We start from the raw sequence: 14614 nt of genomic DNA on the forward strand, positions 1-14614 counted from the left end.
CAATAAAGCACCATACATTACAAGCTTCCCTAAACAGGTCTGCCTTCAGATGCCTTCTAAAAGTCAGGTGGTTGTTTATTTCCTTGACATCTGAAGGGAGGGTGTTCCACAGGGCGGGCGCCACCACCGAGAAGGCCCTCTGCCTGGTTCCCTGTAACCTCGCTTTTCGCAGGGAGGGAGCCACCAGAAGGCCCTTGGATCTGGACCTCAAGTGTCCGGGCTGGACGATGGGGGTGGAGATGCTCCTTCAGAGATACTGGGCCACACTCTCTTCAAGTGTGATTCCTGCTTTGCGGGGCGTTGGATTAGATGAGCCTTAGGTTCCCCTTCCAACTCCACAATCCTGCAATCCTGTGGTTCTCTTTCTCTGTTCAGATGCAACGACACTGAGCGACACCATTTGCTGGAAGGGCTATCGCCTAGGACAGGCCTGGGCAAACTCGGCCCTCCAGATGTTTTGGGACTACAACTCCCATCATCCCTAGCTAACAGACCAGTGGTCAGGGATGATGGGAATTGTAGTCTCAAAGCATCTGGAGGGCCGAGTTTGCCTATGCCTGGCCTAGGACTTTCCAGCCGATGGAGCTACTGAGCTTGTTGCGGTGGTGGCTAGTCCATCAGGGCAAACGAGGTGCTGCCCTGCACCCCAAACATCACCCTCAGCCAGCCCTCCCATTCTCTTTCCATCTCCTACAGGCAAGCCAGTCAGGGATGCGTAGCCAGATAGTCACAGACTCCGGCTCCCATCACCCCTGGCTGTTTTCTATGCTGTCGGTAGAGCACGATACTCTTAATCTCAGAGTCGCGGGTTCAAGACCTACATTGGGTGAAAGATCTTGCAGGGGGTTGGGCTAGATGACCCCACGGGGTCCCTTCCAACTCTACAGGTCTTTGAATTTGTACAAGCTTTCCCATCCCCTGTGCTAGTAAGAGGCATGCAGCAGGGGAATTCTTCTTCTTCTTCTTATTTTATATAATTTTTTAAAACTTGGTTTTTAAAAATATAAACATACTGTACAACAAAAAACGATTCAAGATCCAACTATCGAGATTACCATACTTTTCTGTGTATAAGACTAGGTTCTTCTACTTAAAAATTATGTGAAAAACTGTGGGTCGTCTTTTACAGGGGGCAATCTCCCCCCCTATTTTCTTAAATCGGAGACATTTTATACATTGGGGGCGTCTTATAGACAGAAAAATGTGGTACTCTGAATCTCCTGGCTTCCCCCCCCCCCAAAAAAAATCCCTTCCATGGATCCTAATGATAATATTTACAACTGCATATCAATACTTATCCAAATTTTTGTCCTTCCAAATTATCCACACTTTCCATCACTTTACAAGCGTGCTTAAAACCCTGCTAATGTTGTAACCTGCTTACAATGGTCTCACATATAAATTATAAACTTTCCCCATTCTTTTTCAAAGTCCTTGTCTTCTTGATTTCTGAGCTTCCCAGTTCATTTTGCCATTTCGGCAGAGTCCATCAACTTGGTTTGCCATTCTTCTCTGGTCACGGTTATTCCTTCCTTCCATCTCTGGGCTAATAGCATCCTTGCGGCCGGGAATTCTTCTTAAATACCTGAGCGGCAACCTGTGACCCTTCAGATATTGCCAAATTCTCACCATACCATCCTTGTGCTGTCTGGGGCCAATGAGAATTGGTGCACAATGACCCTGTTTAATGAATGTTTCTTATACCGTAGCTTAAAAACACACACAAACAAACGGGTTTGCATCCTTTAACCCAAAAGCCCACACTGGAATTCAAAACAAAACTCACTCAGTTTACACAACCAGGCACTGTGATAAAGTTCCTTTTCATTTCCTTAAACAGCTGGAAATGATGAGAAACCGCATAATAATAATTATAAGAATGATTATTTGTACCCTGCCCAAGCGCTGGGCGGCTTCCGACCTATATAAAAACAGAATAAAACTCAAGCGTTGGAAACTTCCCCATACACGTCTTCTAAAAGTCGAATAGTTCTTTATCTCCTTGACATCTGGTGGGAGGGCGTTCCACAGGGCGGGCGCCACCACCAAGAAGGCCCTCTGCCTGGTTCCCTGGAACCTCACTTCTCACAGGAAGGGAACTGCCAGAAGGCCCTTGGAGATGGACCCCGGTGTCTGGGATGGACGATGGGGGTGGAGACGCTCCTTCAGGGATACTGGGCCGTTTAGGGCTTTCAAGGTCAGCACCAACACTTTGAATTGTGCTCGGAAACGTCCTGGGACACAATGCAGGCAATGCTGTGTTTTGAGGCTGAGACACTGACCTAGATCTGTTTGCTTTGGACTTTGTGGATTCTGACCAAGAGCAGGCTCCCCTTGGTCCAAAGGCGGTTGCCTTTTTCTCCCCGGAAAACCCCATGGAGCTGAAGGTGGAACTTGAGAAGAGCACCCTTCTTTCCCACTGCCTTTGGCAGCTCTATGCCTCTTACCAAGGCTCAAGTTAATTTAGCTAGTTCCGACTTTTGTAGGCTGTGCATGCGTCATTCTCCCCCGTTCCGTCTTGGGGGTGTGGCGATGATACGGGGTCGAGGGGGGGTATCCGAAACACTCAGAAGCGGTTGGTTAGGGCCGCCCTAGCCGGAATATGGCAGTCGGAAATAGTGTCCATGTTGAAATGTCTGGGGAAATCCGGCCATGTGAGATATTTTCTCCTTTAAAAGACAGCGGAACCTTGGATCTCGAATGGCTTAGTTTTCAAACAAATCGGCTCCTGAACGCCGAAAACCTGGAAATGAGTGTTCTGGCTTGTGAACGTTTTTCGGAAGCCAAACATACGACACGGCTTCCGGTTGACTTCAGGAAGCTCCCGCAGCCAATCGGAAGCCGTGCCTTGGTATCCGAATGGTTTCGAGAGTCGAACGGACTCCCAGAACGGATTGAATTTGAAAACCAAGGTTCCAGTGTAACTCAAAAACTTCATGTTTTTGAAAAAGAGATTTTGCACAAAACTAAAAGCTCAAGAACTTCATTTTGGGGGGAGATTTTGCAAAAGGAAAGAAAAGGCTTTGCCAACTTTTGTGTTCGGATGTTCACTTTTTGAAGTAGGGCAACCCTATGGTTGGTAATTCCTATTTCTGCTCTCTGTTTGCGTGAGGTTCCAGGTCTAAGCCTCCGTCTCTAAGAATCAGAGAAGTTCCCTTTATTGGCGAATCTCAGTGAGAAACGAGGGGTGGGCACCGGTTGGCAAAGAAACTTTGCCCTAATTAGGACAAGCTGAATCCTAATTTGGCAAATCCTTCGAGCCACCCATTTGAGACTGGCTCCGGGGCTGAGCAGCAGATTTCAATCATGTTATCGGCAGCTTGTGGCATCTTGAAGGCCAGTGGTAGACTCATGACGCCAAGAGGATGCTGTGTTCGAGAGCCTGGTGACTGAGATGCTGCTGTGGTTGGCGTGCCAGACTACCACGCGGGAGACCAGGGTTCGAATCCCCTGCACTTGGCTGCAACACTCGCCAAGGGTGACCTTGGGCCAGTGTTAGAAATTCAGGTATATAAGCTAGGCGCCAAACGACCCCTTAAACCAGGGTTACCGTCGCCAAAACAAAACGTCAAATTGCCATTGGGGGGGGGGCAGGCGGTTAGAAGCTTGTAGTTTTCAATACAACTTTTGGTTCCTGGAATTCATTCCGGTTATACAGATAAAATAATTGCAGGTAGAATTCTGCAGGGTTCGTTGCTAGCGTGGGAAAACAGGCAAGATCCAAGGATTCCCCAGGGGGCAGAGACGTAGGGTGAACATCCCGGCACACAGGCATCTCCACTTGGTTGCAAAATGAGCCTGGCGAATTTCGAACGCTGCCTTGGGCCAGTCATGATCTTTCAGCCTGTCCTGCCTCACAGGGTCGTTGTGAGGATGGAGTGTGAACACCACCTTGAGCTCTCTGAAAGATAGGTGGGCTATGGATGCAATAAAAAAGGGGGAGGTAAAGTAAAGTCGCAGATTGGCGCGCCTGAGAGCCCGGCAGGCAGAGGGGGCAGCAGCAAACATTTCTGCTGTGCTCTCAGGGCAACCACAAGGACAAGGAAGGAAGGAAGGAAGGAAGGAAGGAAGAAGTTTGTGGAATGCTCTTCTCAGGGAGGCTCCCCTGACGCCTTCATTACGCAAAGTTTCTCTGTCATTTTGTCATTTTTCTCCCGCTGCTTTTATCTCTACTCCCACCCACAATTTTGTTTGACTGTAATATATATATAATTATATTATAAATAGGCTTCCCTTCGTCTATAACGAGTTCGTCATTTCGCGCTCTTAATTTTACCGCCAGCTTTGCCGTTTCTGCACAGTCCGTCCCTTTCGACTTTCTGCAGCTTCTTAAATGTGTTTGTAAGAAGGAGATGGGTTTTTGTTTTTGTTTTAACTATTTGCTTGTGGTTTTTACCTCGTATTTTGTCCTGTGAGCCACACTGAGATTTTGTGATGGGGAGGGGGCATATAAATCGAAGGAAGGAAGGAAGGAAGGAAGGAAGGAAGGAAGGAAGGAAGGAAGGAAGGAAGGAAGGAAAAGAAAGATCAGAAGGAAGGAAGGAAGGAAGGTGGATGGGAGGGAGGGAAATATAGGAAGGAAGGAAGGAAGGAAGGAAGGAAGGAAGGAAGGAAGGAAGGAAGGAAGGAAGGAAGGAAGGAAGGAAAAGAAAGATGGAAGGAAGGAAGGAAGGAAGGAAGGAAGGAAGGAAGGAAGGAAGGAAGGAAGGAAAAGAAAGATGGGAAGGAAGAGAAGGAAGGAAGGAAAAGAAAGATGGGAAGGAAGAGAAGGAAGGAAGGAAGGAAGGAAGGAAGGAAGGAAGGAAGGAAGGAAGGAAGGAAGGAAGGAAAAGAAAGTGGGAAGGAAGGAAGGAAGGAAGGAAGGAAGGAAGGAAGGAAGGAAGGAAGGAAGGAAGGAAGGAAGAGAAAGTGGGAAGGAAGGAAGGAATAGAAAGATGAGAAAGAAGGTAGGAAGGAATGGATGGGAGGGAGGGAGGGAAATATAGGAAGGAAGGAAAAGAAAGTGGGAAGGGAGGGAGGGAGGGAGGGAGGGAAAGAAAGATGGGAAGGAAGAGAAAGAAAGATGGATGGATGGAAGGAAGGAAGGAAGGAATGTGGATGGGAGGGAGGGAAATATAGGAAGGAAGGAAGGAAGGAAGGAAAAGAAAGATGGAAGGAAGGAGGGAAGGAAGATTATTCCAGGAGGTTTCCCCACGAATGGGTAGGAATTGGTGGTCAGGGGTTTGTTTTGAGTTTCTTTTCTAAACCGTGCTGTGTTCCCCCCTCCTTTTTTCCTCCCCTCTCCCTCCTTCCCTTCCTCAGCCTACTCCGCCCCAGGCACACCCCCTGCGAACCGCTTCGTGGGACTAGGACGCGACCCCGGCAGCATCTATCAGGCACAGGTGAGTCCGCCTAACTCTTCCTCAGGGTCCTGGCGATGGTGCTGGAGAGGGAAGCTAATGGCTGGCCTTTGCCAAGGGTGTGTGAGAGATGGAGGAATGCCTCTTCTTAGGGCAGGGTTGGAGGGGACCTGCGAACTTTGCTTTCACCAATCTCCCACAGGCAGCTTGACCAGTGAGTGATCAAAGATTGTGGGTATTGTAATTAAAAAATAGATCCTTTAAGCTTCAAAGGAGTCACCAATAGGTCTCTGCAAAGACAAGAAGACAGTCCAAAATTATATGGTATATTTCAGGCATGTCCAAGCAGTTGCTCGAGTGATCCTGAGCGATCTTCTCTCCCCCTAATTAGATTGCCCAATATATGCATTCCCCACCACCACCCCCTAATATAACCCAGGTAGCAAATATAACGGGAGTTGAAAGAAAGGGATGACATTGAGTTATTTAACAAAATTTGTATAAGGCGTGAAAAATCCAAAAAAACCTCGAAAAGAACGTAATTATCAGCAGAGTTGAAAACAACTATTTAGAACGTTGAAAATAATAATAATTAAAATTGGCAATAAGCTAAAAACCCAACTAAACGTCTGCTCCCATTAACGAAAGGAATAGTCCGCCGGTCCTTCTTTAAACCTAGATATTAAATTATGTGATCAAGGGTCTGGAAGCTAAGCCTGATGAGGAACGGTTGAAGGAGCTGGGTAGGTTTAGCCTGGAGAGGAGATAGAGGAGGCATCTTCCGATATCTGAAGGTCTGTCATGTGGAAGAGGGAGCAAGCTTGTTTTCTCCCACTCTGTAGGGTAGGACTCGAACCCGTGGCTTGGAGATACAAGAAAGGAAATTCCAACTAAATTATCAGGGAGAACTTTCTGGCAGTCAGAGCCATTCGGCAGTGGGATGGAAGGTGGCCTTTAAGCAGAGGTCTTTAAGCAGAGTTTGAATGGCCATCTGTCAGGGATGCTTTAGCTGAGATTCCTGCATTGCAAAACGGGTTGGACTGGATGCCCCCAGGGGTCCCTTTGCAGCTCTGCAGTCCTTTGATTCTGTGAGGCAGGCCAGATAGCTAACCTGCGATTCTGAGACGTCCAAGGCAGCGAGATGAATGCCTTTTCGCAAACCCGTTTTGCAAACAGACACATTTGGGGGGGGGGTGCTTTCCCCTTAATTGACACCCGTTTGGTCGGGTGACCGAAGAAGCGATCTGTGTGACCTTTTCCCTCTCTCTGCAAAATCTTCTGCCTTTGTCAGGCATGGAGATGTGGGTCAAATCCACTCTGTCCGCCCGCAAATCTCTTTTTTCACGCACGATTCTCCGTGCCGCAGTTGGAATGTCCCGGAGGGCATATATGTGTCTGTGTGTGTGGGTTTTGTGGGTTTTTTGGGGGTGGGGGGGAATTGACTGCAGAGGAGACTGCGGGTGCTTGGTTAGGAGAGGAGCGCGGAGAGGAAATCGCTCTCTCCAGCCGAGATCTGCTGAATCTGCAAAAAAAGGGGAAGGAGAAAAAGCTTGTCGGGCGCAGTAGGAATTATTGCGCAGTGTCTCTCTCTCTCTCTCTCTCTCTCTCACGCACAAACACCTCCAGCCGAGATGGCTTGCAGGTCGTAGAATTGTAGAGTGGGGAAGGGAACCCCAGGGGTCATCCAGACCAACCCACTGAAATGCCGGAATCTCAGCTAAAGCCAGGGCCTGATTTAGGTCTGATGAGGCCCTAAGCCAGGGGTCAGCAAGCTTTTGCAGCCGGGGGCCGGTTACGGAGAAAAGTGGAACACGCACTTTCACGATTTTTTACATATAATGGAATAACATTCAAGTCCACATGTCCAAGCTATTGTCTTGGTATATACCTGTCCAGGTGTGAGATTTGAGGGATTTTCTTTTCCAACAACGCTCGGGGAGTGGCCTGGATCGTTGTGTCAAAATTTCAGGACGATCGGTCAAGCGGTTACGGAGAAAAATGGAACACACACTTTCACGATTTTTTACATTTTTATATATATAGATGGTTCTCAGGGTTATTTGTGGGGCATAGGAATTCGTTCAATTTTTTAAAAAAATTCAAAATATAGTCTGCCCCCCCCCACAAGGTCTGAGGGACAGTGGACCAGCCCCCTGCTGAAAAAGTCTGCTGGCCCCTGGTATAAATAATAAAATTATTATTATTTATAAGGAAGTCCTTCTCCACACTGAGCAGATTCGAGGCAATGGCTTTTGCTCTCAGGAGACTGGCCTGATCCTGCAGGACTCCCTATATATATTTGCATGTATGCATGCATGTGCTGCAGAGGTCCTCGGATGGAGCGTGGGATAAAAATAAAACAAGATTCTTACTTTGCGTACAGCCGCCATCCGAATTATTCAACCGCCCCTTGCTAACCAGGTTATCAAAATTTGCAGACTCTCAGCGATTTGCAAGGAGCAACGTAAAGTTGCTTTTTAAGATGAACTCGAAGCCTCCGTTGTGTTGAGCTTGTTTCCACGACTTTTGTTCAGTTGGCTGACTGCAAACAGCCGAAAGTCTGTCCCTTTTGATAATAAACCTGGCTTGCAATGGGGGTGAGATCATTTCGATGGCAACTGTAATTTTATGTTTGCAATGACCAGAGTGTTTCCTACCTTTCGGGACAGGATTCTGGCTTTGCTAATCCGGTAGCTTCCTAGGGCACGACTGCTAACGGTTTTATTTAACCCCTGCCCTGCCACGCATGCAACTGGGCTTCGGAAATTCCCTGCGGTGCAGGCCACACCCTTGCCAGTTCAAAAGGGCCAGGAAGTTGGTTATTTAAGCTGAAATTCTCAGGAAAGCGAATGCGGAGACCTGTGGAGATGTAATTTGGTGGTGGTGATGGTGGGAAATATATTGAGGACTAGCGACTTGATTTAAAAATAAAATTTAAGAAATGCTGAGTTTCCGGGGAAAGCAGATGCTGTGACCAGTGCTAAATTTCTGCACCTGCTTCTTTTCATCAGAAACACACACAGAGTGCCTGGTTGTTGAGCTTTTTCGGGGAAGTGAAATTGTGGAGGCTTTTGGGGGGAATTCGCCAACAAAAATAGTGATCGTCTAAGACGCTTCCTGGTTCTTTTGGCAAAAACCCAGCCGCTTATTCCTGCATTGCAGGGGGTTGAATTAAATTGATCCTAGATATCCCTTACAACTTTATAATTCCATGTCTGGATAGCTCTAGCTAGAAAGAGAGTCTGCAGCCGAGGGTCAAGAAGGCTGTGCTGCCCCCTGCTGGGTATTTGCAAAAACAACAACTCAGCGTTGCCGGTGTCTCTTCAATCTACCATGAGTTTGGTTACTGCATGGGTAGGCAAACTAAGGGCCGGATCCGGCCGGATCGCCTTCTCAATCCGGCCCGCAGACGGTCCAGGAATCAGCATTTTTTTACAGGATTAGAATGTGTCCTTTTATTTAAAATGCATCTCTGGGTTATTTGTCGGGCATAGGAATTCATTCATTTTTATTCCCCCCCCCCAAAAAAAATAGTCCGGTCCCCCACAAGGTCTGAGTGGACCAGTGGACCAGCCCCCTGCTGAAAAAGTTTGCTGACCCCTGGGTTACTGTATTCGATTTGTTCCCATCTGGCTTGGAAAGGCTTTCGAAGAGGGTTAGAAAAATTCACGGAGCAGGAAAAGGCTATTGATGGTTCCTGGTGTCCATGTACAGAGGAGGCAGAAATGCTTCTGAATTCCAGTTGCCGGAAGCCACGGGAGAGGAGAGTGTTGCTCTTGGGTTCGAATCCCGCTTGCAGGTTTCCAGCCAGCCACTGTGTTGGCCACTGTGAGAACAGGATGCTGAACTAGGTGGGCCACTGGCCTGATCCAACAGATTATTATTATTATTATTATTATTATTATTACTTTATTATTATTTTATGTATATGCTGCCCATCTGTTTGGGTTGCCCCAGCCACTCTGGGCGGCTGGCAACAAACAATAGTAAAAACACAACATCGCACACTAAAAACTTCCCCGTGCAGGGCTGCCTTCAGATGCCTTTTAAAAATCACATCGCGGTTTGACATCTGCTGGGAGGGCGCCACCACCGAGAAGGCCCTCTTCCTGGTTCCCTGTAACCTCACTTCTCGCAGGGAGGGAATCCTATGATGATTCCGTGTGAGCATGCACTATGATACTTACAGTTGTTGTTGTGGTGGATCCTGACAAGCTGGAACGTGTCCAGAAGAAGGCAACCAAAATGGTCAAAGGCCTGGAAACGATGCCTTATGAGGAACGGCTTAGGGAGCTGGGTATGTTTAGCTTGGAGAAGAGAAGGTTAAGGGGTGATATGATAGCCATGTTCAAATATATAAAAGGATGTCATATAGAGGAGGGAGAAAGGTTGTTTTCTGCTGCTCCAGAGAAGCGGACACGGAGCAATGGATTCAAACTACAAGAAAGATGCTTCCACCTAAACATTAGGAAGAACTTCCTGACAGTAAGAGCTGTTCGGCAGTGGAATTTGCTGCCAAGGAGTGTGGTGGAGTCTCCTTCTTTGGAGGTCTTTAAGCAGAGGCTTGACAGGCATCTGTCAAGAATGCTTTGGTGGTGTCTCCTGCTTGGCAGGGGGTTGGACTGGATGGCCCTTGTGGTCTCTTCCAACTCTATGATTCTATTATTCTATCAGAACGGAAATTGCGGGTCAGCAGAAGACTCCCATTAGCGAAAGCACACCTCAGGTTAAGAACCATTTCAGGTTAAGAACGGACCTCTGGAATTAATTAAGTTCTTAACCTGAAGTACCACTGTATATCAAATAAAGTAATATTGAATAATAGTGGGTGTGTAGCTAACAGTACAATCTCGATTGCTTGCCACCAAATAATGTTCTCATCTTTCCCCTTTCTCTTTCTCTCACCCCTGTCCTCCAGTCCTGGTATTTAGGTTAACCGCAGCTTTCATTTGGACCTTCATCTTCCTCACCCCTCACCCCCCCTCCCGGGCTTTGGGCTTCCTCCGAGGAGAACGATGCACCCCCACTCCCAACCCCGGCTCAAACCTTGGTGGCAGCGCGGAGAGAGGGACAACGAGGGAATTGGCTTCAGGAGCCCTTGGCACCGCGGGAGGAAGGTCTAAACTTTTGCAAAATGTTTTTAAAAACGAACGAAGAGAAGACTCTCCCTCCCCACCACCTGCCCGGCCCCCAACCCCGTCAGACGAGTCATGGGGGCCAGAAAGAAACACTACTTGGATAGAGGACGTATCACCCCTTCGCGCCTCGTGGCCAACCCACCTGCTGCGTTCTCAAAAGGGATGTTATATGCAAAATGTTCCTGATCTTTCCCACCCCTTCTCTTGGGAGTAAGGGGTGGAAAAGAGAGAGACTAGATGGGGGGGGTAATTCCTGGCCTGCTGCCGACCCCTCGAGCACCTTCCCACCCCCCTCCCCTTTCTTCTCTGGAGAAGACGGAGCGGCACGCACGAGGCGGACTGCGCAACGGATCCCCGCGACGCGTTGAGATGGTGGAGGTAGCAAACCCCCTCTCCTGCGAGAGAGAAAAGCTGGGCGCCTTTTATGCTGTGCCCGTCCCCCCCCATCCCTCCCCCCACAAAATAACCTACGCTTTGCTTCCCCGTGAGCGTTTTCTGCCCGCGGCACCCAGCGCATGACAGGGTGCTTGGCGAGGTTTCTTCAGCGGAGGAATGGAGCGCGTTTTCGCGGCTGCGCTCTTTCCCCCAGCAGGATGCGTAAAAGCGCGTTTGGAAGATGCCATCTTTTGGGAAAGGGTTGGGAGGGGAGGGAAGGGGAGGAGGCCGGAGGCAGGGTTGGTCTGGCAAAAGGGGCTGTCTGTTGTGGGATAGACCCGAGCCACGTCCACACAGGCAGAGCGCAACCCTGGAGCAGGTGGAGTCCAAACGCTGCGCGTGCAAAAAAAAAAAACCCAACCCTGCAGAGATAGAAGGCGCCTTGGGTTGGGTTGGCGTGACGCGTCTTCTTCCAACACAGGGCAGAGTTGAACCCGAGGCCGAGAGAATGGGTTCTTTGCCCGCTCTGCTCGGCCTGCGCGGAGTCTTGCCGGCCTGCGGGGAGTGGGGTTGCGGCTGGGGCGGCCGCCCGCATCTCCCCTCAAGTCGCCACCTTTGACCACCCGCTCGGCAAAACCCCTTGGGAGGGGTGGGGGTTGCGAAAGGGTTTGCGTTGCGCCTTGAGGACCCCGTCCCTGGTTGGGAGGGCAAAGGGGGCTGCGGAGGGATTTGCTCGAGCTGGTGGCCTCCTCCCCCCTCCCGCCCACCCTCCCTGCAAACCCCCCCCCCAGCCCTTGTGTACAAAGAGCTATGCATGTTATAGTTAAACCAGCTATGTGAGGGGGTGGCGTGGATGGCGACGGGGGGGTGGCTGTTAATAAGGATCGCACATTATTGTTATTTTTGTAGGAAATGCACTTTGAAGAGGAGAAAGGAAGATGGGGACGGGAGGGAGTTCATGTGCGGGGGGGGGGGGAGGAGGTAAGGAAGGCCGTCTCCCTGTAGTGCTTTTTTGTTATTCTTTGAGGGGGGGGGTCAAGAGGAAACCACCAGGGAGGCACAGAGTGGTGGTAAGGTGGGGCCTTATCAGAGCGAGTCTTTCAGGACAAAAGAGCTAAATCCAGCAGAGGAGCGGGAGGCGATACCTTATTTCATAGCTGCCCCCTCCCTAAAGGACTCTGGTCAATTTCTCCTTTCCCTCCACCCCTCCCCCCACCCCTGCCCGCAAGCCCCAGGCAGTGGAGCCCAGAAGCCATCTTTGACTGGTTCAAGTGCCTACCTTTTAACGCGCCAGTCCTCCTCGCTGGGTTACAGAGAGAGCAGCGGCCGCGGGCGCGCAGGCCCCGATCCGGGCCGAGCGGAACTGTAGTGCTCCGAGAGCATCGCCCCCCACCACCACCACCCTCGACTCCCTCTTTTCCTAGCGAACACCAAAGCTTTAAAACACCACAGACCTGTTCTCCTCCCCTCCTTCGCAGAATTCGTAGAATTCCAGGGAGTCTGTGTGGCACCGCCGATGCCGGGCCGCTCCAGAGTTTTCTGCCAAGTCGGAGGGGGGAGGGCACCACCGTCGCTTCAGAAGGGTCCCTCCTCTTCAGCAAAGCGGAGATCCTTCAAAACGACCCCGGGGAGTTTCCCTTCCGCGTGTTCGAAAGCCGCCATCGAGGGGTGTGCGAGGAGCAAGAGGGCATTGCGGCCGTCATCCTGCAACGGCCGCCCAAGCGGACCAGCTGGAAAGGACACATGGAACACTCAAGAAAGGAGAAGGAAGTTTTGGAAGCCGCAAACCACACTCCCTAGTTTGGAATCCAGCGCCACCTGCAAGGCCGCAGGCTCCCTGCCTGCCCTCTCCAAACTATAGTTCCCAGCGTTCGTTGGGGGAGAAGCCATGGCGGTTCTCCAACTGGTACAAAAGAGATGGATGTTTTTGCACCCTAGATGTATCCGAGGAAGAACCCAGATGGCATTTTGATCCTCTCCAGGACAACAGAATCTCTACTCTCCCAGAAGTCTCGAATCTGTTCCCGTCTCCTAGCTTAAAGATCTGAGATGTGAGGGGGGTGTTTCTGGTTTTTATATTTTATCGTATTTTACTGCTGGGCCCAAACCGGTTTGTGGCGCACCCAATCTCCTTTGCCCAGGAGCCTCTGAGCCTTCAGATGTACAAAAAGGAAAAGAAGGAGAAGACGAAGAGTTGCGAGCTTTTGAGAAAAGGTGCTGACCTTTCCAGTGGGAGCTCCTTCGGTCGAAACAGCAGAGGTTTTTGGGACCTTTGACCTTCCGCGGCGGATTCCCAGGAGGACTTCCCCCTGTTCCCGGGATCTTCTGTCTTCAGTCCAGCTTCGCGGCCGGAGAGCTTGGGGCCGCAGTGCCTGTCGCCCCTCTGAATGATGCTTCCGACGTCGTCGCTCGCGACTTCTCCTCAGGGGCTGTGGCTTCTCCGCCCACCTGGGGCTTGCGTTTGCATATGCAAAAACCCACCTCCTCCCCGACCCTTCCCCTTCCTCCTCCGAGGCCAAGGGGGGAGGGGGAGACACTTTGCTAGATAACCCCACGCCCCACCCCACCCCCACCTCCAGGGGGCAGCGTTTGGTGGAAAGGGAGGGCGGTTTCCAGCGGCTCTTGTTTACATCTCTGCACCTTTATATAATGAGAAATGTCGACGCCAGGTTTAGCCAGTAGTGGGTGGGAGCAAGGTAGCCCACCCCACAACCCCGTGTCCCCCCCCAAAAAAACCCCACCATGGGCTTTCTCCAAGCTGACATTAAACCACATAGTTGGTTATGAGGGTCTTCCCATGGGGGGTTGTTATTATTTTTTAAATGGGAATCCTAAAGTGTATATTTGCAATTTCCAGAAGGAATCGAGAGAGAGAGATTTTTTAACCCTTTACCACTATAGACTGCATGGTGCTTTTGGGACAGGAACTCATGTGACCTAGCTCAACCAATCAGCTGGCTGAGAATGCGTGCATGGCAAGAATACATAAGCCCCGCCCCCTCGCCTTTCCCCCAAACTTGGCTCCGCATCTGAGGAACGAAATGGGGGGGGGAGAGAAACCCACCGCTCCCTTCCCGCCTCGCCCCCCCTCCCCACCCTAATTTGCACGAGAGGAAAAAAACAAAACAAAAAAAGAGAGAGAAAGATAATGTTTTATACCACATAATGTGCCTTGCCTTCTACAGAAAAAAAAATGTATTAACTTTAATGAGATTTAATGCACAGATCTGTTTGCATGCTTTTAATGCGTGTATGGGGTGGGGTGGGGAGAAAAGGGGGAGGTATACAGGGTGGGGGGGACTTATTGCCTTTTAAAAAATAAAATTAAAAAAAATCAGCATTACGGACGGGGTCGCGGGAGGGCAAATTGCAATGGAGGAAGGGAAACGAGGGTTTTCGATTGTTTTTAATTCTTTTCTTTCTGTGTTGATCCGGAAGTTTCTTAAAGAGGCCGTGGGGGGGGGAGCAGAGATGGCTTTGAGGGGGTTCGGTGTCCTGGGCTTGTGCAAAAAGGTGGGGCACATTTCGTGCGAGGGACGCAGCACACGGGTTCAAGGGGGTGCGGGTTCATTCTTCTCCTGCGCACAAATGCACACGAGGCGCAGGGGCAGTTGTACCCCCCTTTGTCCCTAGAGAGGGTTGCCCCCCCCCCGCACAAATTCCCCTCCACGGAGGGAGAGGGCCGGAGAGGGTCACACGCGCCCAACCCCACCTCTTAGGACTCAACAGGTTTGGCGGTTTTGTGCCTTTGCCACAACCTGC

General features: G+C 50.2%; 1 protein-coding gene across 9 annotated transcripts in view; it reads left to right on the forward strand.

Annotated features, from left to right (window-relative positions):
- NFIC (nuclear factor I C) overlaps positions 1–13996 on the forward strand; it is a 119769-nt gene extending 105773 nt beyond the window's left edge. For 6 of the 9 annotated variants that reach the window (XM_060275304.2, XM_088673083.1, XM_060275301.2 and 3 more), the window contains exons 10-11: positions 5302–5381; positions 10258–11267. In XM_060275304.2, the coding sequence (XP_060131287.1) occupies positions 5302–5381; positions 10258–10275 (98 nt within the window). In that variant the 3' untranslated portion in view covers positions 10276–11267. Of the gene's footprint in view, positions 1–5301; positions 5382–10257 lie in introns of all 9 variants that reach the window. The other 3 variants (XM_088673085.1, XM_060275305.2, XM_088673084.1) reach the window with 1 other exon arrangement.
- Positions 13997–14614: the final 618 nt, after the last annotated feature.

Source organism: Zootoca vivipara, chromosome 6, assembly GCF_965207765.1.
Source record: "Zootoca vivipara chromosome 6, rZooViv2.hap1.1, whole genome shotgun sequence".
Taxonomy (NCBI): Eukaryota; Metazoa; Chordata; class Lepidosauria; order Squamata; family Lacertidae; genus Zootoca; species Zootoca vivipara.